The sequence below is a fragment of the Colossoma macropomum genome, unplaced genomic scaffold, assembly GCF_904425465.1.
Source record: "Colossoma macropomum unplaced genomic scaffold, Colossoma_macropomum, whole genome shotgun sequence".
Lineage (NCBI taxonomy): Eukaryota > Metazoa > Chordata > Actinopteri > Characiformes > Serrasalmidae > Colossoma > Colossoma macropomum.
The window spans coordinates 38,287,617-38,313,706 of NW_023494805.1; the positions used below are offsets into that span (position 1 = coordinate 38,287,617).

Sequence of the window (26,090 nt, forward strand, 5' to 3'; positions counted from 1 at the left end):
GTGGAAAATAAATTTTCTCTGGGGACTATTTTGCCTCAGATGACCCTTCATGTATTCCTCCACCATTAATTGATGAAAATAAATTCATTAAAATACATTTCAGACAAAAGCTTTATTATAAAACTACTATAAAAATGTTTCACACGTCAGGTTGCGTATTCATAACAATTTCATGTAATAACTTTCTGTGGTGGAGCTTTTAGAGGTGGACATCTGGTTCCTATCACCACCACTGTAAACCATTCTGACTCAGTAAGTTTCACTAGAACAGAGCATTTCACACCAAACCACTCTGAATAACTTTGTTTACATCTTAATCATTTAATTATGCAGATTTTTTTCAAAAATCGGTGCAGTTCTCCTTCATTCAAGCGTCTGCATTTTCAGCGCTTCTTCGTGGCCGCCAGTAGAGGGCGGCAGAATACAAATAAAGATACAGCGCACACAGTCCGCCGGCTTTGATCAGGTGTGATGAGATTCCGCAGCTTCTGAACGCACAACATTAAACAGAATATGATTATTAGAAAACGGTTTTACATGCTTTCTATTGAATTCCTATCCAAATAAATATTATTATTATTATTATTATTATTATTATTATTATAAGTATTCTGTTTTTCTTCCAAACAAGTTGAATAATTGTTCAACTGATGATTTGAAATGTAATGTGACATTTACCAAAAATAAATAAATAAATAAATAAATAAATACTCTGCATGCAAAATGTCTTTTATTCTTTTATTTTTTTATTTATAGTGCTTATACTGAATGAAAAGCTGTCATTTTCACAACTTTGCTGAGCTTAGAGAAACAACATATAATAACCTGACAGAGCACAACGTATATCATTTCTTTTTTATGATCAATTTTTTAAAAAAATATATTGTAAGAGATCATTCATCACAGGACGACATACATTGCCAGGATCTGAGGGGGAGAAAAGAAAGGAAAAGAAGAAGGAGGTGCAGATATAATTCAATATTTTATAAAAGTAAAGTCAAATAAATAGATAAATAAATAAATAAATAAATAGACCGAAATTACCTATTATTTTCCTGTAGAACCTGCTAAAGCAGTAATTTATATCATTTCACAGTTCATTTTTAAACGCGTCACAATTTTACAGCGCGTTTTCCGTAAAATAGTCAAATAAGTGGGAGGGGCCTGGAGGCGTGACATACGAGAGGGCGGGGCGTGACCACCATCACCTAGGAACCAGCAGCGAACGTAAAGGCACCGAAAGGGTCGTAAAGGACGAGAGCGGAGCGGAGGAGTGTGAGTGAGGAGGTGGGGGGGGATTTTTTTTTTCTTCTCGCGCAGCTGCTCGAGGAAGATTGAACTCGGATTAGAGAGGAAACAGCCTCCGCTCGACCGGCCTGAGGAGTGAAAACAGTGGGGAATAAAGAAGAAAAGGAACTGCACTGAGCCGAGGGGCGGACACGTCGACCTGCAGAAAGAGAAAGAAGGAAAGGAAGGAAGGAGTTGAGAGAAGAGAGGATAGAAGAGAGGAGAGGAGAGCGAATGTTTGTTCTTCGGGCTGACAGCGGCGGAGTTTTCCCACTCAGACTCGGTGTGTATCGGCAGTTTTTGGGGCTCGTATTCATTTCATATAAACCTTCTGCTCCGCGTTTACTGCTGTATATACAGTTTAAGGCGCTCCTAATGTACGAATGGACCGGTTTCAGGTCGCTAATGTGAAAACAAAACGTCTTTTTCCAGCAGAGTTCAAGTTAAATGTTTAACTTTTGTCGTAACGTTAAATCCCCCCTCGTATTTCTGCGAGTTGACCGTTTTTACCGTTAGCGTCAACTTACCTACCGTAGCTCGGTGCTGCTGACTTTTCGCTGTTTCTCCTGTGTTGTTTTTAGCACTTTTTCGCCTATTTTCTCGTCGGAATCTAGTTTTTAAAGTTGCTATACTTCTTTTTTTATACTATTTACCTCAGTTTCTGTCAGTTTGTGAGCTGGTTTTGCTCACCGAAGGTCTATTTTCTTTAGCGTTTACCGGTAACGGTAACTCCGAACGGATTGGTGTTTATTCGTTTATTTATGAAAGAAAAGGCGGTTAAAATGTTGGTTCTTAAGCTAAAAGTGTTGTTTTAAGGTAAAAGTGTTGGTTCTTAAATGAAATAATGTCTCAAAGAGGAGTAAAAGTACCTACAAAGAAGTATTAGGTCCAAAAAAACTCCTCCACTCCGGTACCGAATTCCCTGTAGGACTCTAGTGGAGCTGAATTTGGCTTCTTTTTCGAATTTTCCGTTCCACCTTAAATGGTGCAGTTAATGCTGCGCCGTTTAAGGTGGATCGGAAAATTCGAAAAAGAAGCCAAATTCAGCCTCGCAGTTTTTTTAGTGTGACAAGTATATTTTTAGTATTTCAGCCTCGGAACTGACATTATTCGGGCTCTGTTATTGCCTGTTTGGTATTGTTTTATTCTGAAATAAAATGCTGAAACTCAAAAGTAAGATGTGTGAGCAACAGCAACAGCCTAAACAAGAAATAACTACATTATTTGGACTAAAGTAGAACTCAGGACAACGTATTTTTACTTTTTCACAATAATACATGAGCAGAAGTAAATGTATTGTAGTTGAAAATACTTAGAAAGTATAAATCAGCCAAAAGTAGCACATGGAAGTGAGTAAATGCAATTAGACAGGCCTGCCTTGTGTCCTAGAGGTGGGCGATATATGGCATAAATATAATATTGTGATATTTCAAGATACACAATATATCACGATATTGTTCTTTCAGAAATCTCAACAGCTGGAAGAAAGAAAACAGAACCAGTAGAGCTACATAAAAAAAAATAAACTAATAAAAACTGAACACAATGATTTGTATTCAATATTGGGCACACTATCGAACTAAATCCAGTTAAACTGGACTAATCTTGCTCTCTTTATAATGAAACATACACTTGGTCAGTGTTCAACACAGCATGTTGTATTGTGACAAATTTTTTTTACAATAACAATATATATATTGTCACATTTCTCAGCAGTACGCCAGCCTGACCATGTCCCTGATTATGGTGATAATAATTAAACTTTGAGTCATAATTTGGACCATTCTGTATGACGGAGAGTTTGGTTCTCACCCTAATCTGCTACAGCCGCTCTAACTAACGCATGTCTTCAGACGTGCTTTCTAGGCTGGATCAGTTGCAGTAGTGTTTGGTGAATAAGGATGTCGTCCAGCTTGTTAGATGTGGTTTGAAACGAAATTCTGCACGATCATTGCTGCGGTAGAGCACGTCCTTCTGTTCTACGAGTCACTGAGACTTCCTCTGTCGACTAGTCAAAGACTGAGGAACGTAGATGAAAAATATGTGAATATATAAGGTGACAGATGATGCAGTAGCTTATACAGCCAAATTAACCAGATTAATGTAAATCAGACTATGGAAAAGGTTGCTTCTTTAGAGTTGGAGGCAATGTTGTGGGATTTGTAAGGTCATATTTTCTCGTAGTCCTAATCCTAGATCACAGATTTTCACTTCTAAGTCTTTTTTTTTAATACGTGCACATCTTGCTCTGTCCCTTTTGTTGTTGCCGTAAACCTGCAGCTTCCTTTGGGATTAATAAAGTTTCCGTCCGGCGTTTGTTGTAGCTAGATATGGCCTTTCCGTATGGATCGGTATCAGGCCGATCGCAGCCAAAAATACTGGATTGGACATCGAAAGGAAAAAAGAATCCGTTCCAGACGCGTCCGGAGCTGATCTGTCCTGAAACAGCACCCACTCTTACTGTAATATGGTGATACAGTAATCTGTGTATTTCTTCCTTTGTGGTTCTACAGTGTTGGAGTAGTTTCAGCATAATCAGCTATTTTTAGACCGCGTTTACACCTGGTCATTTCAAGCATCTGGCGTATGCGAATTATATCCAGGTAGAGATAATCCAGGTGCAAACGCACCAAGACGTATTCAAAGCAGAAGCACAGCCAGCTGGTAGTTGTGAGTAGCTGTATCTGATTTGCATATTGTGCCCATAGCAATCGGATTGCAGTCTGATTAGCTGGTGATGCATTTGGCTTTTGCTTTGTGGTTTTTCAAAATTTCCGCATAATTCTTTTGTCAAGATGTGAAATGCTTCATTCCCGAGAAACATAATCAGAATTGTTCACAGTGGTGGTGATAGGAACCAGACGTCTGAAGAGACGTCTAGACGTTTAATGCCTCTAAAAGCTCCCTCACAGTAATAGTTCTGAATACACTGTCTGAAGGCCCAGACCTCCTTAAATGATAGTTTTAAGGAAAGTTTCTGGCTTGAAAAATAATTTTTAAAATCTATTCATGGTCAAGGTTCATGCCGGAATTTCTACGGCAAAATAGCACCCAAGGAAAACACTTGTTTCTACTATTTTATCATTATCGGCATTATGTGTAAAAGTTCAGACAAGACGTACAGGTTCACTGGAAAACGACGGTTTTCCAGAACGAGCCATTTAACATCAGACTACTCTACACAACTTTACGTCTCAGCAGCCGAGTTTTGCAGAAATGTTGAAAAATCAGTGAAACTCCCATTTATGTAGCTTTGGTGTTTTGAAAGAGGAAATATCAGATCGGTAACAGCCGGCACTCAAGGCTTCAATATGAGTAAAGCTGTTTTGTGCTGTCTCTAATTGTAGCCTTTAGTCTCCAGCCCAGTCTACAGTTTCCCATTTCAGATCCTGGCACATTTCTTCATTTTCCCTGCTTTGACGCACCTGACTGCACTCAACAGCTCATTACGAGACACTTTATGAGGTAAAAATGATGAATTAAAGCAGGGAAAGCAGTGAAATGTGTAGTGCAGAGGCGCTCCAGGAGCAGGATTGGGAAATACTGCACCAGCCAGCTATATTTTACGTATTAGATCCGCCTGACGGACAGTGAGTTGGGGTCATGCTCTGGCCTACATACAGACGCATTGTTTGAATTGAGAGCGCTCGGTGGAAGGAGCTCGAAAGTTTTCTTGGAAGTCATAACTCAGCCTGCTGCACGTACAGAGCGGAGGGAAAGTAACTTCAGAAAGCAGTGTAATCATTTCTCAGCTGAGGGAGATGAATCGCTCTGCTAGCTCTGTTTCACTTAAGACCTAAGAGGGGAAAAACACCAGGATGGTGTGCTGAGTTGTTTGGGGTTAAGCCAATTCAGTGGACGTTAATTGTTAGTCCTGCTTCTGCCTAAATGCCCCAGCCATGGACAATAGAGAATAGTCTGTTCTCCTGGTTGCTGACTGTTGTACTGGCAGCGTAATGCCGGTGTGATCAAACATTATTGACTGGAGCAGTCAATAACCACGACAGCTGCGGTTTTTCATTTTCGGCCCAAACTCCAGAGGAGCCTAGCGCAACTCGAGGCGATGCGAAACGCAATAAATGTTCAGCCACTTAAAACACCGTCTTTTATGTGCTACAGCGGAATAATTCTTACGGGAGCATGACTCTGGAAATCGCATTAAGGAGTTGTTTTATTCATGTTCTCCAGTCATTATGCTTACACAGGGGCTCCTTTTTGCTATGCTCTAATAAGTGATGGCTTTAAAAAAAGAAAATCTGTCTGATTGGGCTTGTTTTTTTTTGGTTTCTTTCGGAATTTCCCTTCATTTCGGCTTCTGAAGAGCGCTCCGTACTGGAGTTTTCTCTCGCGGAACGGGAGATCTCGGTGGAGTTTTGCAATGAGGACAGTAAAATGTTGGGCACACAAGTTTTCCGGCGCTGTATCTTCTCTACAGGCTGTGTCGAGAATCGTGTAGCCTACTTCGGGCTTTTAAAGTTTGGGCTCAGACTTTGTTGTCCGTGTTGGTGCCCAGTTTTCGTCTGGAGCATCTGAAACTCTGATGAGTCATCCTCAAAGCTGTCACCATCTGCCAAACTTCAGTGCTTTAAACACCACACACGCGTCTTACACCTTTGATAGAAGTCCTAACTGTCTGTTCTCTACCTGCAGTGAACGTCTACAAGGAGAGTGAGCTTATTATGTGGTGTTAGTGAAGAGTGCTTTCCATTTTGTTCAAAGGGAAGAGCTTTACTGTTTGAGTTCTCTTCCTCCACTGTATTAGACTTTCTTTTATCGCTCATAAACCTCTGAGGATGAAGAGGAATAGCAGTGTAGTACAGCTTAAAAGCCCATTCTAGTCTTCCTGTTGAGTTGTTCCAACGATTAATGGTGCACTTGGCCAACCCAAGGTGTAGTCATCAGTCGCAGTTTAGTTAGTTTGCATATTTTTGTGGCTTAAAATTTAAAGGTTGTTGATTTCAAAAGTTGCGCATAGTCAAGTCACTAAGATGGAAACAAAGTCCAGAGTAGTTTGATGTGAAATGTTGCGTTCCGAGCCAGAATCGCTCACAGGGATGGTGACGGGAACCAGACGTTTGAAGAGTTTAATGCCTCTAAAAGCTCCCTCACGGAGGTTTATTACATGAAGGGGTTATGAATATGCCGCCTAATGCCTGAGACATTATTTTTCACATGATATTATACAGGGTGATTCAAAAAGATTCATCCAATTTCAAAATGATTCATTTCACTTGTAAATCATTACAGAACAATGCAGTAAACTGTAAATGGTTTAAATGAGCATAAAGTTTATTATGTAATTTTACAAGGTCTCAGTATGAACCTCCTCCAGCTGTACAGACAACATCAACACCATAATCAAATTCATCCCATACTGGATTGAGCATCTCGGGTGTCGCTGCACTCACGGCTCTTTCAGTGCGATTTCGGAGATCATCCAGAGTTGTGGAACCAACGACGAACGCTCTGAGCTTTTGGAGCTTCACTGCTGACGAAAATCAACACTGCACCGTTATGACGGATTCACTCTTATTGAAGTGGAGAACGCAGAACGCTTTCTGCTCAGGGGTCTCATCTCCTCTCAGACTGAAGGGAGCCATCTTCCAGTGACAGTCAGAAACTCTATGACCCCCTCTTTCAATTGGATTGTGATTGGTTCCTAGGCGCTTCATGGTTGTCTTTTTTGAATCACTCTGTTTAATTACGATTTCTGTTTCAGTACGCATTGTGGACATTTTTTTTTTTTTCCCCAATTTTCTCCCCAATTTAGTTTTATCCAGTTTCACCAACTAGTTAGGGCTCCCCTAGTCACACGATACCACCAGCGCTTAGAGGGCGAAAGCTAGCACAAGCTTCCTCCGAGTCCTGTGAAGCGCCAGTGCACCAATGGACAGCTGAACGCACCACTAGACACCAGTCCTGTTACGTCAGCTAACAGACGTCTGCGCTGGCTAGCGTCACGCTGAGTGAAGGGCCATCCTGCCCACCCAGAGAGAGCGAGGCCCATTGTTCTCTCTTGGACTATATTGGCTGTAGCAACACTAAGGACCAAACTCACAGTCTCCTAATGATGGGCCCAACACTTAGATGGTTGCATCACTTGTGAGCCCTGGTAAATTGTATTGGATGCTTAAGAAAATTTCCAAAAATAGGCTTACAATGGCATATTAAAATGATCAATGAGAAACTTGGTTCTTTAGCTTCATATACCAAACCTGAAGTACGAAACCTGGGTGTGATCTTAGACTCTGAGCTCTGTTTTATCTGCATGTAAACACAGTCACTAAAGTAGCTTTTTATCATTTGAGAAATATCACTAAAGTTCGGCCTTTTCTGTCTCAGAGAAACTTGTTCATGCATTTGTTACAAGCAGACTACTGTAATGCTCTTCTTACTGGACTTCCTAAAACAAAAAAACAAAAGAGAGATTATATCGCTCCTGTTTTAAAAGAGCTGCACTGGCTGCCTGTATCATTCAGGATAGATTTTAAAGTTCTGCTACTAGTTTTTAAAGCTCAAAATGACCTTAAAGCATCGCTTACATCAGAGTGTCTGTCTGTTTATGTTCCAGCACGTAATCTTAGATCTGCAGATACTGACCTTCTGCAAACACCCTCTGTAAAATACAGAAAACGTGGAGAGACTCGTTCAGTTATCCTGCTTCTGAACTGTGGAGCTCAGTTCACCTTTTATTAGACAGTCGAGCTCAGTGCTCACTTTTAAGAATCATCTAAAAACGTCTCTCTTTAACTCAGCGTTTAATTAAAACTCTGTGTCTCCTGGTGTTTATCTCCTAATTTGATCTTATTCATTTTCTTCTGATTCAAAATAAATACTAATGATTTCGTGTGTAACTGTTTTATCACCTGTCTGTAAAGCACTTTCAGCTGCCACTAGCATGAAAGTGCTATATAAATAAAAGTTGTTGTTGTTATTATTATTATTATTATTATTATTATTATTATTACTCTGCTTTGTCCTTTCACATAATAAGAACCATATTTAGCAATTGAAGTAAATCTAAAATACTTACTGGACAAAATAGTTAAAGCAGAAATGAATAATATAGACAGATGCCAATTATGCTCATAAAGACAAGTGTATGTAAGCACACAGCGGTTTCTCTGAGCCTGGCAGAAAGATGCTGAATGTTATTTTAAGCCTCTTTTCCACAGCATAGTCCCGGCTTGACTCGACTCTACCTGCCTTTTTTGGTTTTTCCATTAGGCAAATCTAGTACCTGGTTCCAGGTACTTTTTTTGGTATCACCTCAGTCAAAGTTCCCAGCGAGCTGAGCCGATACCAAAAGGTGAAATAAAAACACTGCAGGCTACTGAAAATGTTTGTTTTTATCTGCAACTAACAGACACAGCTGGAATTATGGTAAATACTACACGCTATCAGTATTAGCTGAGTAGGCAGTGCGCACAGGAAGCCTCCATACTAGGCTTTATGCAAGTCTAACAGCGAACCACCAGAGACTAGCTTTTTCTATCCCTCATCCCCCTTTCAGCTCATTTATTCATTACGTTCTGATGTTTGCTTCTTCGACAACAAACTGGACAAACTTACTGCAACTCACTACACGGGAGGAGGATGTTTGCACTGTGTGTGTGTCAACTGCGTGTATTTGTTGCATAACAGTATAGCGGTAATAAAAACCCATACCTTAAGAAGAATTTCCCATCACTGTCTAAATGTGTATATTTTAAATATAGACAAGATGGAGAGGTACATGCAGGGTGTTGTGAGGGAAAATAATCCCAAAGAAAACTTAAAATTTTCAAATTTAGCACTATTTTGCCATTCTAAACTTCACATATGTAGGTTCACTGGTGGTTTTGGATAGTAGGCTAAAAATGTCTGTATTTGCATTGAAGACGTGGCGACCACTGTTTCATGTCACCACCGCTGTGAAAGATCTGAGTCAGTAAGTTTCTCTGCAGTGCATCATGTCAGATTAAACCACTCCGAATGACTTTCAATTCAAATTCCCATTCAATCGCATCTTTTCTCAGTTTGTAACATATACTAGTGATGGGCCTATCCACATTTTTTTAGTTCCAGTCCGATTCCGAGACACAACTGCCGATACCGATACAGATTCCGATGCAAGAGCGTTTAACTTTAATATTACCATTTTTATTGTTGGTATTGTGTTTAAGGTGTTTAATCTTCCAGTCACTAAGCATGTCTGTAACGGAGGTTGCAGCTGAACTGCTGGTGTGTGACCCCCTGCACTTTTTCACCTGACGCTCTGCAATCTGTAGTGCATATGTTTCCGAGTTCACCCAGTGTACAGTGAGACTTATGAGAGACACTGGACTCACATCTGAGGTCCAAATGTCAGTTGTGAAGCTCATGGCCTTAACATCTAGCTAACTGCACCACAAACTGTGGCTGTGTTTACATGCAAAGACTTTTGCCAATCTGATTGAATAAGTTCCAATTACAGATTACAGCTCGGGTGTTTATGCTCACTCTACTCAACAGTCTGATGAAAATCTTCATTTATATGCTCACTAGTAATCTGATCCAAAATGATGCGCATGCGTGGAGAACCATTGAGAGTAAACGTTACCGTTACAGCGAACGTCATCTGAGTCCAGTCAGAGTGAGATGAGCAGCAGTGAGCAGTGCTTGTGTTTTTAATTGCTTTAAAATGATGTCAGACTCAGGAAAACGTCCTTCACATGTCCTTATTAAAGAAGGCCGAGAGGAAGACGTCGTGTTCTGAGACTCATAAGATGGACGTCCGTCCCACCGCCGTCTTTTAAAGATCAGAGCATAAACTTCGTCTCCTCTGCAGACCAGTTTCTGCTCCGCCATGTTGAACGGTATAAACTCTCACTATGACATGACGAACATGATCAGAACGTACTTAAACTTTCCGATAGGGAATGTAATCAGATACAGGAGTTTACATGGTTATTATTCTTCTATTTAACAGATTATTTACAGGATTACCCACCTCGATAAATCGGATAGAAACTGTATTCCGAATGGCCTCAATTGGACTAGACTATTGCGATTGAAATGTTTACGTGGACGTATTCTATTCCGATTGAGCTGTTAGTCAGATTATTAGGCTGCATGTAAACGCAGCTTGTGGTGACACTTCGTGTACAGTGACTGATTATACCTGGGCGAAATCCGACATTTTCCACCACAGATAACAGTTAGTCATTGAGTATAATGAAGTTCAGCAACTTCTCTGTGATCCCTTTAGCTTTTGGGTTGTCTGCTGGAAGTGTATCATGTTTCTGGAAAGCATCCGAGAGTCTTCCGGGCGGTGTCATCCTGTTAGCTGGCATAAACTCCTGATACTCTTTCACGTGAAACCTCTGCAGCCGTTTCTACATTTTAGTCAAACCAACAGCTAATGGTATTTGCTCACTCAGTTACAGACTGAAGTTGCGGGTTCATGGTAAGATGTGGAATGGAATCTGGATCGGTGACGTTTCATGTTACGGTGGGTTCATGGTCCAGCGCAAGCTGCCGACTGGAATATGGATGGGTAAGTGGATCGGCCCAGTCCGTCCGATATCCAATGAATGAATTACGTAAATATCGGTCCCGATACCAATATTGGATCGAATCCGTCCCACTTCTAGCATATACCCTTGATTTCTAGGCAGCAGTATCACCTGGACGTGTTACATTGCCTACCTATTGTGGAGTGTCTGTCTTCGTACAGCCGAAACTGAAAAGGCACCGGCCTGAATAAAGCCAAAGCCATCTTAACCTGACTTGTGCAACATCTGGCAAGGTTGAATGCTGCAATTCAGGCCTTTTGAATTGAGTGGTGCAGCCAGCCGCCAATCCGATTCACCGCTCTCAGTTCCAGAAGAGCAGAGATGCTATGATGAGTGGTTGTACTGTGTTGACCAGCATAGATTTAGATATGAAGACAAAGCAATCCATTCCGTGGCCTTGTGAGAACAATACCAGACGTTGGAGTACTGATGCAGTGCCTGAGAAATGATGCATTTCATTTGGATGAAATGTGGTCAGCATGCCAGAGCTTGCCCTCAGTCGCCTGCCTGAATTGCTTGCTCAGTTTTAGTTTACCATTTTTCCTTTCTCTCAAGCATTATGCATTTATTGTACGTGCATGTTTGTAAAGTCTTCTAAAAAGTTGAAGTCTTTCGTAAAGGGAGAATTGAGGCAGCGTGGCGTGAGATGGATGATGACTCATTGGCGTGAGGCAATTAGATGGTAGCTCATTTAGTTGGAGTGTAGGACTAATTTGTAGATGTGTAAAGTCTCTTTAAGGTGAGTGTAAATGGTGGCGAATGGAGAACAAAAGCGGTCCCTATCGTTTTTTAAAGTAATTAAATTTCCTTGTCAAGAGAGTCAGGACAAGAACGAGATATGTACGCTATTGTCCGGCCTTATCAAATTGCTCTTGGAACACATCCTAATATCCTTGGGGTTTCTCGTTATCTCGCTAATTATTGTACCCAATTAAATTTAATTTTGAGGGATCATACAAATGAGATTTGCCGGGGCCCCGTTTATGCAGTTGACTCAGCTGAATTCATTTAAGACTTAAAATAAAAGGAAGCGGAGAGTGATAAAGGACACCGAAGCGGGCAGTAATTTCCTTGCCACGCACTGTGCCTTTTGTAGGGTTTAAGGGGAAACTTTGCATAATGAACTTTTAATTGAGGAATAGTAGAGGAACTGTCTTTGCTGTGCGTCTAATGACTTGTCAAACTTGCAGAGCTCACGTTTTCGCTTCTGTTCTAAGAAATTTTCCTTTTCTCCTTCATTGTAAAACGTGTCTAATGTGCTGCACAATCAGAATCTCCAGATATTTGCTCTAAACATGCAACTGGCAGTCGGCCTATTTGTTTTTCTTTTATTTTGGCTAATTTGTGTTGCAGTTTTATGATGTAAATAACATGAGGCAGGTGAGTGCGCTCTATTTGCTGCTGCACCTATGCCGAAATGTGGTAGCATAATTATGCATGACTCATTGTGCTAAATAGCCAGCGCCCTCTTATCTTCTACGTAGCACTTTATTTGATTCATGCAGCAGATTTGCTTACGGCTGTTGCCGAAAAGTGTCTATTTCTGCCCTTTAATCTGTTAATAACTGCTATTTTTATTTAATTTTTTTATTCAGTTTGTCACAAACTATCTGTGTAAACCAGAAAAGTCATAAATAGGAATGTGTCACACATCAGTCTTGTTGTATCACTACTTTGATAAGGCAAAGCAGTAATAATCAAAAAACACGGTCCATCCAACAACAAAGGAAGCCTCATGCATCTTTTATACATTAATAGAAAACATGGTACACAGGAAGCTCCAATTTTACATGCTAAACTTTTATAAAATTATGTTGTTGCAAACTTGACGTGCAGGTGACGTAACTCCTCTGGCAGCAGATTTAAAAGAGCTGCATCCTTTTTTTGGAGTGGGGACCAATACTGTTCCTGTCAGGTTAATGGGGTTAGAATTTACAATGCAGTTTGGCCCATTAAAGAACAAATAATGCTATCTGTACTGCAAGGTTGGCTAATAGAAAGCACTGGAACACCGTAGCCCACATTAAATATGTGTCACGTATTTGATGGGATCAGGACCTTTTGCTAAAACTTTTATCAGATTCAACTGATACATTGCTTTCTCTTGCAAATGAGGCACATCAAGCATTTGTCTGGGTCTCCAAATCCCTGTTCTTCTTTCAGCAGGCCTGCTTATACTTAGTTTGTCATTTGTCACAGCTTTTTTCCATTTAGATGGATGAAGCCTAATTTCTCCTTAATGGGCTCCATCTAGTTCCTGCTTAGGCATCCATTCTGTCAAATGAGAGATGCCGCTGACAAAGACCTTAGAGCAGCTCTGTGGGTGTGCACATTTAGCGTTTCTCTTGGTCAGGGCGAATGCCGGGATGTCCTAAAGGAGTTTCGTTAGGCATGAATCATGAACGTATATCATCTTTCGCAGGGAATTCACTCGAAATGAGTTAGCTTGAGTGCTCTGCTTTTTCATGCCGTGTGCATCTTCTGCTCTCATTTAAATCTATAGTGCTCCGGTAATGTGTAGTCCTTTGACTCAGCTGTGAATCTTAAGCCTAAAATGTGATCTCTCTTGTCTTTTCAAGGTGAGGCCGACCCCTAAGGAGGAAGATTGATATGAAAGCTTGAGAGACTTAGCACCAGACATGGGGACAATGGCTCTTGTGCCTGATGGCATAGGCCGACAGCCGGGCTGTCAGCGTGGATTGCTCTAGGTGACGAGAATGCTCATGACGAAGCAGGTAGCAAGGAAGAGACGGTGGCATTGAGGAAGACTGAACTACCCTGATCGTCCTCGTGCCACAGCATGTTGCGTTTAGTTTCGCTGAAGTTTGCCCGCGTCTACCGGTGTGGCAAATTCCTCTTCATCGTGGCTCTGTTCGTCATCCTGCTCATGAACACCCACAATCTTTTCGCCTCCTTCCAAAGGAACGAGCTCACGGACCGCCGCTTCATCGGCCTCAACAAGTGCCCAGCCTGCTTCGGGACCAGCTGGTGCCGCAAGTTCATGAACGGCCAAGTCACTTTCGAGACCTGGGGCCGGCTGCGATTCCTGGACTTCTTCAACGTGAAAAACGTCTATTTCGGCCAGTACGGAGAGCCCCGGGAAGGGACCCGGCGCGTGGTGCTCAAGCGCCTGGGCTCCAACCAGGAGCTTGCAGAGATCGATCAGAAAATATGCAAAAGAGCCACAGGAAGGCCTCGCTGTGACCTCATCCAGGGCATGTACAAAACTGAGTTTGCTCGACTTAATGGCAACGTGAGGTTGCTGACCCCAGAGGTGGTTGAGGGTTGGTCGGACTTGGTGCACTGCCCCTCCCAGAGGCTTCTGGACAGGGTGGTAAGGAGGTATGCAGAGACCAAGGACTCCGGAAGCTTCCTCTTGAAGAATCTTAAGGACACTGAGAGGATGCAGCTACTCATGACGTTGGCGTTCAACCCGGAGCCTCTGGTCCTGCAGGTACGTGTGCTGTTAATTGTTTTTTTGCCAACATTTAGATTAATGGTTGGGTTGGAACAGTTGTTTGGTAGGGTGGAGTTGGATTGGATTGGAATGGATAGGGTGGAGTTGGGTTGGGTCGGAATGGGTTGGGTCGGAATGGGTTGAGCTGGGTGGGGTTGCTTTAGGGTGGTTTACTCATTTTTCTTAACTGTAGTACGCAGAACAAAGTGAATTGTGTTCCTTAATTTGCAAACTGGAGTTACGCAGTTCTGTGCAAAAGTCAGAAATCACACTCCATTTATTTAATTTCCAGTCAAAACAGTCATTAAGTGCTAGTTCATAAGAAAAGTGAGAATAAAAGAACTGAAAAAAAACAGTTTCCAAAACTGGAGTTCAAAAAAAGATCTACAGAAAATGTGACTCCTAACAACTGTGCAAAACCTGGTAGACCCCAAAACTGCCCCCATCAGATAAGCAGCACTTAAAGCTTTCATCTCTGAGAGAGAGGAGAAAATCAAGCTGCTTCAGATCTGAAAACATCCACAGGTGTTTCTGTCCATCCTTCCACTGTGAGAAGACGACTCAGCGCTGTGGGTCTGAAAGGATGTGTAGCTGTTAAGAAGAACCTCACTGAGAAAAGGAGACGGACACATCAAACAAAGAAGCTGAACAATGGACTGACCACCCCAGAGTCCAGACCTCAATGTCAATGAATGTGTTTGGATTACTTGGATTGTGAGAAGCAGAAAATACCAACTTCTAAGACTGAACTTTGGAGGTGTGGAAAAACATCTTTACAGATTTCTTTAAAACTGAAAGTGAGTCTCCTGGAAGCTGTGATAAAGATAAAAAGCGACACACTGTTTGTTGACAAAAGATGCTGTATCTTAGTTTTTGTTTTGCCTGGATAAATGAGTAAATGATAAATTAATAAATCAAAGGTCTCTGATTTTTGCCCAGTACTGTATGTGCTTTTAATAAAAAAAAACATACTATATCAGAGTAAGTGTGTGCGTACGTATTGAATATGCTAATCTGATGTGCAAATCAGTTTCACATTATTCAAAATTGGCCTTTAACTGATTAAACTGGACAGCTTAATGATCAAAAATATGTAGGTAATTAACACTTCTAGTTTGGGAGGCTCTGGATAAATAGGAGGGTGATTATTGGGGTAAATTACAAGTGTGTTTTTTTTTTTTATTTAAATTTTTTTTTAGGCTAATTGGCTTGTCATTTAGGTTCTCCTTTTGTTCCTTTTGGGTTCTTTTCTGTGATAGACTTGAGTAGATCTTTCCTCCTGATATAAATAAATGTTGTATATCTCTGTAATGCCAATCTAGGTGGATCTAGACCCAGTTTCTATGTTCTATAATTATTAACGTATCGGCATCGGCCTACATAGGTTGATCCGTACACTGTTAGAAATAAAGGTTCTTGACTAGAAATAAAGATTGACTTTCCTGCAGAGTTTAATTTCAACCCACATCTAACATACTTGCCTAACACTGAGTGTGTTTACATGCATTTAATAATCTGATAACTGCAGAAAATCAGATTTTGTCAGTAATCTGATCATCGTGTTTGCATGCACTTGAGTAATCAGATAATGGGAAACTCTGGATCTACATGAGTCAGATAGTAATCAGATTTCTGCTTTGCACCCAGCCAATAAACTCACAGAAGAAGACGTGGCGAAAACGAAATGTAAAACTCAAACTTCATGAGCGGCTTTTTTTAAACACATTGAGCCACTTTACCTGAAAATATGAACTTACATCGCCTAGAAGATGAAGAATATTTAAATCCTTCATTTCGTCAAGAATGTATTTGGTTTCACCGTCGTTCCAAAAGTGTTTTGCTGCGTCTCTCAGCAACGCTGCTCTCTTATTTCCAGTACCGCCACGTGTTTTCGCACCTGCTCAGGCTGAGAAATCCGAAAGAAATCAGAGTAAGAGTTTACATGCACTGAGAAATCTGATTACTGAGCTAAAATTCAGCCTCTTTATCGGATTTCTTGACCTTACTCTGAACTGAGAAATCAGAGTGTGCTGTTTACACGACCGTTTGAATAATCAGATAGCTGCAGCAATCTGATTATGATCGGATTATTGAGCGCATGTAAACGCGCTCATTAATACATCTGATCCAGCCTCTCAAGCACTTCTGAAGTTAATTAGCTGGAGCAGGTGTGGCAGGTTGTGGGTGGAACTAGCCTCTAGGACAGTAAATCTCCAGGAGGAGGGCTGGTGACCGCTGCCCTGAAGATCACAGTCAACTTGTACTATCTCATTCAGGTAGTTCAAGGCGGGTTATTTTGGAAATCTAGCTTCAGTGCTCCACTTTTTCACGCTGTGTGCATCTTCTGTCCTCGTTTAAGTCCACGGTGGTCCTTGTCGGGGCTCTGTTGGTCTCTTTTCAGCTCCGCAATTGATTTTTGTTTTTGAAGCCGGCTAATCCATTTCAATTTCTTTTGTGATTGACCCCAGTTGTCAAAGGCCTAGACAAACATAAGGACATCTCTGTGAGGGCAGCCAATATCTGCTCTGATCTCCCATTATTCACTCGCTCTCCGACACCTTAAGCAATTTTGGTGATGAAGGCGGTCGGAGCCCTCAGTGGAGAACGACCCGTAAGATTTAATTAGCTTTGTACAATCCAGCCCTTTGGCCTGCAACCTGTGTCAACTCCATAATCATAATGAAATGCCGTTGCTTTGCACTGGAAACCACTAATAAATGGACTCTAAGTCGACTGATGGGATTATCTGTGATCTTCAGGAGTGACGGTTCCTTCCTCCCTGCCTTCGTTCTCTGCTTGTCCTGTGAGGACATGAAAACACGTTGCCGAAGCTAACAGGCGTGTGTCTCTCAGCACGCTTTAAATCATTTATCATCCACCCCGAAGCTAAGAAAAGCAAGATATTCCAGTTTGCCACGAGTCAGTAGCTGCCTCTGAAACCCCTCCATTTTTAACTGGGATTTTCAGGCAAAACTTGCCCTGCACGTGTTTTGGCGGTTGCTAAGCCAGATGAAGAAATCAAACAGCCTGTCAATTTGTCTCCGCTTCTGAATTATGCCACTCGCGCTGTCAAGTTCTTGACGTTGATGTGCGGCAGCGCGGCCTCCTCCCGTTCTCCCCACAGCATGGGTCCCATGCTGCTCGTTTCCAGTGATTGTGGTTCGGGTATTTTTAGCTGAGCGGTAGGAAAACAATTTGCTGTCCCGTAATAGCTGAGTAGTTCGGAGCAGAGGGGCCCGGCGGCTTCGCTCAGGGGGGATACGAGCTTCTGGAACTGGAGAAAGAGCATGAGGACCAGCGGATTGCATTGCTTAAAGCAGCTAAAAATCAAATGTTACGCAGGTCATTCTCGCAAAGCAGCCTCAAAACATGTCCATAAACACTTGAGTATCAAGCAACACACAGATCTGAACTATTCATATACGTTAGTAGATCAATTTTAAAGTATTTCTTACCCTTTTTTTCTCATTACTGCAATGTGACTGTTTGACTGACTGTTACTGATATTTATCTTTTTTTTTTTTTTGGTGTTACTTCTAACTGTTGAATCTTTAACTGTTAAATACTTTAATGTTTTCCTTGTGAACTGTGAGGATTTCAAGCAAAACAACAAAATGTTGTGGCACAAGTAAGAAGAAAAGCCTCTATAGCTGTCAGTGTGTTGAGGTAACAAGATAAAATATTTATATATTTTACACATTTATCTTCATCTTTACTATGTTGCTGTAATTAAAGTTTGGTCACTTAAATTGGAAAATGACCAAAAATCAATTTAAAATCATTCTGTTTTTGTTTTTTTTGTTTGTTTGTTTTTATTACACAACTAGGCATCATTGTTTGTCTATTAAAAAAATGTTTTACATTATGAAACAAGTGGATACCATCCAACTCTACTATATGCCTCTGTTAGTCTTTAGCTACATTAGCCTTGCATCTCCAGCCCAAAGATTTAATTTTTAAATATATTTTTATAAAATATTTGTAAATATTAATAAATATTTATTTACTTTACTATTAATTAAGTATTAATTAATTTATTATTTAGTGTTTTTATAATTACAATATTAACAAATAAATAAATATTAATAAATATTTATAAAATGTTTTATTTAAATTTTATTTTATTTTAATTTTAATTTTATTTTAAATTTAAAATTTAACTGTTAAATACTTTAATATTTTCCTTGTGAACTGTCAGTCAGTGTTGCTGTCAGTGTGTTGAGGTAACGAGATAAAATTGCAAAACACTGTATTTTGGAAAACATAAGTACGTATGTATAATTAAGATACTTAGTCCGACAACAGTATGCATATTGTGAAAAATAAATTTGCAGGAAAAAATGTTTTTACACATTTATCTTTATCTTTACTGTGTTGCTGTAATAAAAATCTGGTCACTTAAATTAGAAAATAACCAAAAATCAATTTAAAATCAATAAAATAATTGTTTTTTTTTTGTTGTTTTTTTTTTTTACACAACTAGGCGTCATTTGTTGTTTGTCTACCAAAAGAAAACTAATTCTAATTATTTTTAAGTTGAGAAATTTGACGTTATGAAACAAGTGGACACCACCCAATCGTGCTATATGGCTCTGTTAGTCTTTAGCTATATTAGCCTTGCATCTCCAGCCCAAAGATTAAATTTTTAAATATATTTTTATAAAATATTTGTAAATATTAATAACTATTTATTTATTTACTTTACTATTAATTAAGTATTAATTAATTTATTATTTAGTATTTTTATAATTATAATATTAACAAATAAATAAATATTAATAAATATTTATAAAATGTTTTATTTAAATTTTATTTTAATTTTAATTTTATTTTAAATTTAAAATTTAACTGTTAAATACTTTAATATTTTCCTTGTGAACTGTCAGTCAGTGTTGCTGTCAGTGTGTTGAGGTAACGAGATAAAATTGCAAAACACTGTATTTTGGAAAACATAAGTACGTATGTATAATTAAGATACTTAGTCCGACAACAGTATGCATATTGTGAAAAATAAATTTGCAGGAAAAAATGTTTTTACACATTTATCTTTATCTTTACTGTGTTGCTGTAATAAAAATCTGGTCACTTAAATTAGAAAATAACCAAAAATCAATTTAAAATCAATAAAATAATTGGTTTTTTTTTTTTGTTTTTTTTTTGTACACAACTAGGCGTCATTTGTTGTTTGTCTACCAAAAAATAAAATCTGTAAAAATCTGTTTAAAATCAATAAAATAATTGTTTTTGTTTTTTTTTACACAACTAGGCATCATTTGTTGTTTGTCTGCCAAAAAAAACCCAATTCTAATTATTTTTAAGTTGAGAAATTTGACGTTATGAAACAAGTGGACACCACCCAATCGTGCTATATGCCTCTGTTAGTCTTTAGCTATATTAGCCTTGCATCTCCAGGCCAAAGCAAACTTCGCACACCAAACATGTCTCAGCTAATGAAGTACATTTGGAACTAAGGGGGGAAAAATTAAATGTTCAATTTTGTGGACACACCATCGCTTTAACGTTATTTTTTCACCTCCCTTCCTGAAAGAGGTCAGGAGCGTGATCTGTTCCCCTTTGCCCGGCATTACAGCACAATTCTACCGTATGTATCCGCTGGAAAAAAGCCGCTGGGTTTGACTTTGTGCCTGCATTACTTGTGCCTTCCTTGCTCTATTGAGAGTGTGGCCCATCTGCTCAGCGAGGCTCAGAATAGCACAGGCAGCGCCCCGGGGGTCACGTCCATCATGGCTCTAATGTAGCACGCAGCCTCTTTCACCTGACACTGAGGTTACGATGCCCTGGGCACCTTCCTAAACACTCCCAAAACCGACCGGAGTCCAGCATTGTTTTAATTTTTTATTTTTTTATTAATGTATGCGCTAACAAGGGTGAACCTGGCATGCCTGTTTTTCCGCTTGTTGCTCAGGAGCCCAGTCGGAGCCGTTGCCACCATGAGCTGCCTCCTTGAGCGCAACGAGGCATGCGGTAGCGTTTGATGAAAAACATTCTCAGAGCGCTGGCTGCCAGGATTAGATTATAAATTGATGGGCAAACTTTGATATTACACTGACACAGATGCCGTTTAATCAGCAGGCTTCAGTTGATGTGCTCCTGCATGCACACATTCCATATGGCGGTGCTGGACTGTAGCCATTCATTTGGAGTTTTACAGCATTGTAGAAACCCAGTGTCTCAGGTAAATTTGCTATTTTTAAGCCTGCTGACTAAGCATGAGGACTAAAATCTATTAACAGTGTTGTTTGTGAAGTATCATTCAAAAGTTTAGATATACTCAACCATAAAGAGTTTTTTTTTTTCTTTATTTTTCCACATCGGTATAACAGTAATGACATCAAAGCCATTAAAAAAAAGATGAACTTATGCAGCAACTAAAAAGTGTTAAACAAATCAAAACTTTCTTCTCTTTTAGATTAATTTTAAAAATTAGGCCTCGAAGCAGCTTTACACACTCTTGGCGTTCTCCCAAGTACCTTCATGAACAACAGGTTGAAGAAGCTCCACTTGCTGAGAAACATTTTAAAAGTCCCTTAAATTGTAGGTATTAGCTAATTAAGTGTCAAGTACAAAAATACCAAAGTACTTGGTGTTTATTTTATGTAGAGTGATGATAGGTTCCAAGACAATCTAACTAAACTTCACTGTTACTCTGAATAGGTTGTATTTACTGGGTGAATGTAAAGTACAAACCCCAAAGTACTATGTAATTATTTGAGGTAAAATGATAGTATCTAACCAAATATCACTGCAGTACTGTTTGTTCAACCTCATATGCTCCAGGGTATATTTTGGTTTGTCCGTCTGAATTTACATGACCAAATCTTAAGGCAAATTATTCAGTAACTGCATGAAATAAATGCAAATTTTAATTTTATTTATTTATGTAAAAGTTCCTCTCAAATTAACAGAAAATGATCATACACATGTTGCTACATGCTTCAAATTTACTGCTGAAAGCCAAAAATCTTAGACGCTCTTTGTATTTTTTTTAAAGTAATTTTTACAGAGCAGATCACTGAAGAGACGCCGTCTGTTTATAGTTTATAGCCCAGATTTGTGGAAAAATGGGTCGACTTTCAGTAGACAAAAAAAGTGGGTTCAGCTTCTTTTATTATAAGGGTTTAAAATTACATCACCCATCTATTTGACTGGAAAGAAGACAGTTACAGCCTCATACGACCCCCACCTTTTGAATGTAGCTTATGAAATATGAAAGTTGTGAAGAATATGATGAAGTGCGTTTTGGAACCACCGGTGGTTCCAAGGAGCATAAGAAGCTACGCAGTGAAGTACGTAAGAAAAAGCTTCAAGTACCAGGTGGTTATTGGGTAAAAAGTCAAACCAAGGACATCAGTCTCCATATCTTTTTTTTTCTTCAGATAGAGACAGTTGATGTAGTATGTAAACATTGTTAAAGTTTTGAAATACAAAATATATACAGTCCATAACTGGAAACTATGCTGCAAAAAAGCCTATTTTGAATTTTGTTTTTGTGATGTCATGAAAATCAAAACATCTACATTTATGCACTCATTCGGCCTACAGCTGTTTTCAGCCTAATTGCTTTTTGAATGAGGCACAATGCAGGGCAGCCAATCAGAACAGAGCCTATTTACATATGTCTGTCTTAAAGGCACAGTAACTAAAACAGCCTGTTTTAATTCTAACGGCCTTTAGACTCTGAGCGTGATTTATTTAGGCGACAGAAAGCTGATTTGGGCACGTATATAACTGATTAGCTTTACATCTAACATGATTTTTTTTAGGGTGGTGAAAATGCAGCATTATTTATTCCCCCCTCTCTGATTTTTGCAAACCTTTGCAGGCAACACTCACTGCCCTAGCACCGATCAAGGTCATCTCTGGTGTTGACATGGCAACAACCAAGACTTTTTCACGAATATCAAAGGGAATAGAATCTCCAAAACTGGACTCAAGCTGGGCTACGAACTTCTGAGTTATATGTGGAAGCACTCAGAGCTCTCCATGCTCCCTCCTCTTTCCCTAAAGGAGAGTAGCCTGCCCCGTGTCACCGGTTGCTCGTTCTATGATGAGAAAAGAGTATTTTACTTGCACATGAAAACAGTCAGCTTGTTTGTTTTGTACTTTGTCTGACGTGGAGATGCATCTCCAAAAGCAGCTCAAGCTCCTGAACGAGGTGGAGGAACTTATCTGTATGCTTTTCGCATTTGTTTTTTTTACCCCTGCTCCTTGTTTTCGAGTGTCACCTTGCCCTTTGGAACTGAGTTACAAGGGGTAGTGGTTGAAATCTTCCCTATGAAATGGGACCCTCAAATAAAAAGAGCATTACATCATTAACAGCTACCAGCGCTGCTCTGTAGGCAACCCTGCCAGTCTGCAGTGACAGCAGAGGTAAAGTTCAGCTCCTCACTGCTGGGCTTTAGTGACATTTAGGGCATCATATGCTTTCAAAAAGGGGGGGGCAATTATTTATTATCACCCACCTCTAATTCTTCAAGGATATGAAGCTGAAGTCAGATATTCCCCAGCTTCTTGTATAAACTTTCCCATTCCACCTTAAATGGTACAGCAGTTCTGATGCCTGAAGCGCCAGAATATAGCTGCTGCTCCATTTAAGATGGAATGGGAAAATTAAAATAACAAGCTGGCGAATATCTGACTTCAGCTTCATATCACTGAAGAGTTAGAGGTGGGTGATAATAAAAAAGAGTAAAGAAATTTAGCTAGCTAGCTACTGAGACATCAGCATACTGCTAGCAATTATTTTTAATGCTTGTTATGAAGAAAAGGACCAAAATACATTGAAACGACATTAAACTAAGATAATATAATGGTTATCGTAATTTTTTGACAGAAAATTCTCACGTTTGTGGGTTACTTTGGTCACTTGCGCAGCCATATTGCTGGTTTGAAGTATTCAGCACGAGTGTGAAAATTCCCTAAGAGGCCTGATAGGTTGAAAACGCATCGTAAGTGGATCTCAGGGAAACAAATAAAATAAAATAAAAAAGTAGGATATGTAAACATAAACAGTGTGCATAGGTCTATTGTCTAAGAGCAAAGCTTAATGTGGGCTGTAAAAGAAAACCGTGATTCTTCCTGTGGTTTTACTGGATCCTCACCATTTAGTTGCAGGTGTTACAGTAAATTTAAGTGTGAGTTTGTTTTTACTTGCCACCTTGTTACTCCAGTTATCTGTCCAGTTGTGAGATATCAGATTAATAGGTAGAACCTGATGGGCATTTCAGTGTAATTTAGTGAGACTGCCTTGAACTTGCCTTCAGCAAAAAAACATCCAAGCTTCTGAACCATACATTTTCCGAAATCTCGTCAGATATTGAGCCTAAGTGAAGGAATGAATGAGTAAATAAAATAATTAATGAAGCCCAGACATTTCTGTTGACACATTTGCCACGTTTTTTTCGTAACCTTCACACGTTTTAATTGGTCTGAATGTTGCGGTTCGTATTATGAGCAGAAATTCAGTGTGAAAGTCAGCGGTAAGCGCGAGGGCGCTCTGTTGTCATCTGTGCACCGCTGCTTTTCAAAACACTCACCCACAGACGTGCTCATCCATAGAATTTGTGATGTAGACCAAGTTCAGACAGCAGAGAGTGACCTAATAAAGCTGCTGGTTTTGCCTGTGAGGTTTACAGTGAAATGAATCATTTCAAAACAGCTTTTTTCCAGTAACGAGTTCATGGGTCGAACGTCTTTGCGATAATTGTGAAACATTAGCAAACTGGACCCACCAGTGCTTCCTCTCAGGGGCTGTGCAGCACTTCCGTACTCTTCAACCTTTCACCTGAAACCCGCCCACGCGCTGCCATTTGGCACGTGTACATACATGCACATACTCCTGAGGTTGGAAATTAGGCTTTTTGCTCCTCCTTCTTCTGCCCTGCCTGTTTTGCTGTATGAGTGGCTTCCATACAGCACTGAAACAAGGTGGCAGCTAATTAGTCACTTCTATACTCTGGTTATTTTATTTGTTATTTTTTAAGGTTTATGGACTCATCTAGCAATTATGTTCCTGGTTTAGTGAGAAATAAATTTAAATAATGGCAGAAAACAAATTTAAAAAATCATCATATCAAAAATTAAATTGCTTTTACATTATTTTCACATTTTTTTCTTGATTGATAGTCTGCCATACTATGAAATCCCAGGGTGGAAAAAGTAGAAATGCTGGCAAATTACTACTTGAGTAAGACTACAAATATTCTATCTGTGTTTATACTTAATTAAAAGTACAAAAGTATTTGCTTGTGAATGTACTTAAGTATCTGCGCCAAGTACTTGTGCTCATAATATTTTGCCAGGAGAGTTTTTTGCTGTTAAAGTTTTTAATTATTTGCTAAAGTTTCCAAACGGTTAGTAAAATAAAAATAACTTCACGTATGATTTACTGGCTTTTCCTGTTTTCTCAGTTCTAGTACACATTTAGTCTTTTTTCTAGCTGTTTCTTGGTTTTTGTCACTGCTGTGTGGTTTCTTAAGTGTCTGGGTGACTCTGAGAGACTGTTGACTAAAAGGTTTCTGCACTAACCACTGCTGTATTTACGACTGGCATGAATGCCACGTTTTTATTTTGATGACTATATTTTAGAGAATTACAGGAAAGAAACCAGATCTTTTCAGAAATGTGTTTTCAGAAATTACCACAGCTCCTGAAAGTACAGCTAAGAGGACTGGTAACTTATTGTGTGTCTTATTTTTAGCCGCATTACTATATTATTGCAGCTGATACTATATTGTGTTTGTTGTTTTGTACTGGTTGGTTTTGTATTACTTGATTTTTCCATGGGATTTTTTTTTTTTTAATTTCCTTAATCAATGGGGAAAGTTATTGGTGCTATGTGGGTGAAGAATGGTGGGGGGGGCAGATGCTCCATAGTTTCTTTTTTTTATGATTGCATTGGAGATTTATCTTAAAAATAAAAACATTTGATCACAAAAAAATAATTTCCACAGCTCCTATACTGCTAATTCAAGCTAGCCTGTCTATGGGGGTTTCAGTGTGTTATACTAGTGCCAAGCTAACGATGGCGAATGTTCACTTTCCCACACTGGCTTTAATATTACCTCTGTGTGTGTTTGTGTGCTGAGATTATAAGAAAGATAAGACATTTTGTAAAGCTGTACGTTTCACCAGCGTTACTGTGATTGTGTTGTAATCAGGCTACGTTTGGTTCAGTGAAGTTAAGATGACAGACAGATTATTATTTCTTTCTGTTCTTTTTTTGCATTGTTGTGCTCACCCTGTTCCCCTCCAAACAGTCCCTCTCATTCTTGAGCGTTTGAAAGTTGAACTAGTTGGGGAAATACCTGAAATTAGAAGATTTAGAAGGGCGTTATTCAATAATGAAAGCAACTGGGCCTTAAAACTGTTTATTAACCATCATCTCTGTGTTTTACCCCACTGTGACCACAACCTCCCCCACCTTACTGAAATGACAGCTATTGAAAGTGAACTAGATGAATACGATTTCTTGGAGAGAGAGACGAGCTCGCTTTGTTAGTGTTTGTTCTGTTCTCGTAAACGGTTTATTGTGATTCTGAAGGTCACACAGGCGCATTGCAGGCTCAGCTCAGTGGTGGAGGAAGTGGTTTGTGCACTAAGTGTTGGCTGTCAGTGCCTGAACTGCTCTAGGAACCTTTGAGCATGCCACACGGTAGTAACCCCGGTGCTTAATGGACGGAGAAGCTACAGGAACGATGCATATAACGACTTTACCGGCAAACGAGTTCAACCAGGCAGGCTGCGTTTCCCTGAAATACATCAGGAACTTTCCCACCATTTTCACCATG

The 26,090-nt window shown here is 39.6% G+C and overlaps 1 protein-coding gene across 1 annotated transcript in view; it reads left to right on the forward strand.

The window, feature by feature from the left end:
• The first annotated feature begins 1,270 nt into the window (after nt 1-1,270).
• Nucleotides 1,271-26,090, forward strand: part of dipk2aa (divergent protein kinase domain 2Aa) — a 40,760-nt gene continuing 15,940 nt past the window's right edge. The window contains exons 1-2 of the mRNA XM_036597069.1: nt 1,271-1,570; nt 13,403-14,277. Of these exons, the coding sequence (XP_036452962.1) occupies nt 13,624-14,277 (654 nt within the window). The 5' untranslated portion in view covers nt 1,271-1,570; nt 13,403-13,623. The remainder of the gene's footprint in view (nt 1,571-13,402; nt 14,278-26,090) is intronic.